Source organism: Sinocyclocheilus rhinocerous, unplaced genomic scaffold, assembly GCF_001515625.1.
Source record: "Sinocyclocheilus rhinocerous isolate Xijiao unplaced genomic scaffold, SAMN03320098_v1.1 scaffold54, whole genome shotgun sequence".
NCBI lineage: Eukaryota > Metazoa > Chordata > Actinopteri > Cypriniformes > Cyprinidae > Sinocyclocheilus > Sinocyclocheilus rhinocerous.
The window spans coordinates 269,657-272,603 of NW_015647078.1; the positions used below are offsets into that span (position 1 = coordinate 269,657).

At 47.0% G+C, this 2,947-nt stretch overlaps 1 protein-coding gene across 1 annotated transcript in view; it reads left to right on the top strand.

Moving 5' to 3' along the window:
• The first annotated feature begins 1,346 nt into the window (after positions 1-1,346).
• The window catches only part of LOC107708715 (forkhead box protein O3-like), a 49,150-nt gene continuing 47,549 nt past the window's right edge, over positions 1,347-2,947 (top strand). Inside the window, exon 1 of the mRNA XM_016513012.1 lies at positions 1,347-2,510. Coding sequence (XP_016368498.1) covers positions 2,052-2,510 — 459 coding nt within the window. The 5' untranslated portion in view covers positions 1,347-2,051. The remainder of the gene's footprint in view (positions 2,511-2,947) is intronic.

Genomic DNA, 2,947 nt, shown 5'->3' on the forward strand with positions numbered 1-2,947 from the left:
ACACGTCGTCACCAACTATTTTTTACATCCAGCAAATGACCGTTTGTTGCCATTAATATAGGCTATTTTCCACAGATCCCCATATTCACTTACTGCTAGTGTGTATTTCAGTTGATTGTACCTATTAGTTTTAATATGGACTATTCCAGTTGATTGTACCTATACAGTTCTAATACTAACAATTCATCACTAATACCTATTCAACTATTATGTCAGTTATTATATTCCAGTCAGTGTTCCTACTAACTGAACAGACACTAGTATAGTATAGTATAGTATTCTTGTAAAACATGCTCCAGTAATTCGTTTTTTTGTTTGTTTTTGTTTTTTACAGTGTACTAATTGGAATAAATGTTAAAACGACTTGCCATAAGAGATGGACGCGCAAGGAAATTCTGCCCATGTAAATCTGTCTAAAGAGGCATGAATGTTGTGTGGTAGAAGATGCGCGTCCCCCGGATAAACCTGTTCTGGAGGGAGTGACTTGATTCAAGCGCCGTCCAATTATCTGATAGCAGCATTTATCCGCCGTTACAGCCCGTCTAGTCATCCGCAAACAGGCGTGAACCGATGTGGAAGGAATGTTCGTATCCTACCCAATACATAAACTTAACAACTACATCACTAACTATTAATAAGCAGCACATTGGGAGTTGTTTTTAAAGCAAAAGTCGCAGTTAAGGGTTTGTTAGTGGCGAGAATTGATCCTTAAAATAAAGTGTGACCTAATTATTAAGGATACTACTTATTGCTATCACTAGCATCTATTTACTATGTTACAAGTTACACTTATTCTTTTGCTACACGTCGTCACCAACTATTTTTTACATCCAGCAAATGACCGTTTGTTGCCATTAATATAGGCTATTTTCCACAGATCCCCATATTCACTTACTGCTAGTGTGTATTTCAGTTGATTGTACCTATTAGTTTTAATATGGACTATTCCAGTTGATTGTACCTATACAGTTCTAATACTAACAATTCATCACTAATACCTATTCAACTATTATGTCAGTTATTATATTCCAGTCAGTGTTCCTACTAACTGAACAGACACTAGTATAGTATAGTATAGTATTCTTGTAAAACATGCTCCAGTAATTCGTTTTTTTGTTTTTTACAGTGTACTAATTGGAATAAATGTTAAAACGACTTGCCATAAGAGATGGACGCGCAAGGAAATTCTGCCCATGTAAATCTGTCTAAAGAGGCATGAATGTTGTGTGGTAGAAGATGCGCGTCCCCCGGATAAACCTGTTCTGGAGGGAGTGACTTGATTCAAGCGCCGTCCAATTATCTGATAGCAGCATTTATCCGCCGTTACAGCCCGTCTAGTCATCCGCAAACAGGCGTGAACCGATGTGGAAGGAATGTTCGTCTGAATATTTTATCTAACGCAAAGAAAGGGGGGGAAAACGCGTGTGGAAATTCACAATCGGGTGAAGACGCAGCTGAATCGCGCGGCTCCATTCACGCCGTGTCTGCTATCAGTAACAGTGACTGTGCGAAGAGAGACCGCTTTCAAATCTGCGGAGAGAGAGAGAGAAAAGGGACGGGAGAGCTCCAGACAAACGGAAACTGTGGCCAGACTCCAGAGGAAGTCAAATGATTTCGCCCTTCTTGATGAGATAGATTTACAAGCGTGTCTGTCAGACCGTCTGTCAAAGCAATCAACAGTTGGTGCGAGCGCGCGATTAAAGGGACTTTACATGCGCGAGACGCTTCAGTGATGGGTGTGTGATTTCAGCACCTCAGCCCTATGGACACCCTCTTGCGTGTGACTGAATTGTTCAGTAATATGGAAGACAGACTGTTGCACATCGTGATGCATTGGATGCTTTTGCGGGTTTAGTACACCACAGCAGACCAGAGACACGAGAATGAGCAGTCTATTCACGGATTCCGGTGCTTCTGCGTTTATTCACGTTTTGCATTTGCTGTGAAAAAGACTACAGACAGAGAGAACCCCACACAGTCCACCCTCACTGGATTTAAGGGCGCATTGTTGCTTTTCCCTTTGACCTTGCCTTGTGACGCTCAAAAGCAGCATGCTAATGATGGAGAGCAGCGGGATAGACGCGCATCAGGTTGAACTGGACGCCGACTATGAGCCGCAATGCCGCCCGAGGTCGTGCACCTGGCCGCTGCCGTGTCCGGAGGAGGAGAGCCGCGCGCTGCCGGTGAAAGTGGAGCCGCGCAACGTGCCGGCGTGCCGGAGCGGAGGGGCGCCGACGGAGTTCAAGCATCCAGCCGGCGCCCCTGCGGCTATCGCGGCCGCCCCAGCGTGCATGTCCGGCGCCGCGCTGGACGTGGCCGGCCAGCTGCGCAAATCCAAGTCGTCGCGCCGGAACGCGTGGGGCAACCAGTCGTACGCGGATCTGATCACGCGTGCCATAGAGAGCACCCCCGAGAAAAGGCTCACCCTGTCGCAAATTTACGACTGGATGGTGCGCTTTGTGCCCTATTTCAAGGATAAAGGAGACAGCAATAGCTCCGCCGGCTGGAAGGTACGGTTGCCATGCACCTGATGGCGCGCGCGTGCGTGTGTGTGCGTGTGTGTGTGTGTGTGTTGCAAGCTCCATGCTCTGTAGACATCTCGCATTATACAAAAGGCAGTTCTTCGCTCGTGCCAGATACCTACATGAATTTGACACGTTGTGGTGAGGGCTGGTCACTAAATCGTGCATTTGAAACGCTTTCAGAGCGTCGGGGGTAGCGCTAGAGTTCAATGAGTTCATTGCTCTTACAATATTTTAAAGCGTAATATTGGTCGCGTATGACGCAACGATCGCGTTTATGACGCACCGAGCTTGATTATGAGCTGGAGTAGGCAGGTCACCTGGGGGACACGCACGGTCCGGTCCGCTTCCCCGCGCGTCGGCCACGCACGCCTGTCTGTCTGCTCTGAGATCTCCAACACGCACCCTCCTCCTCCTCCTCCTCC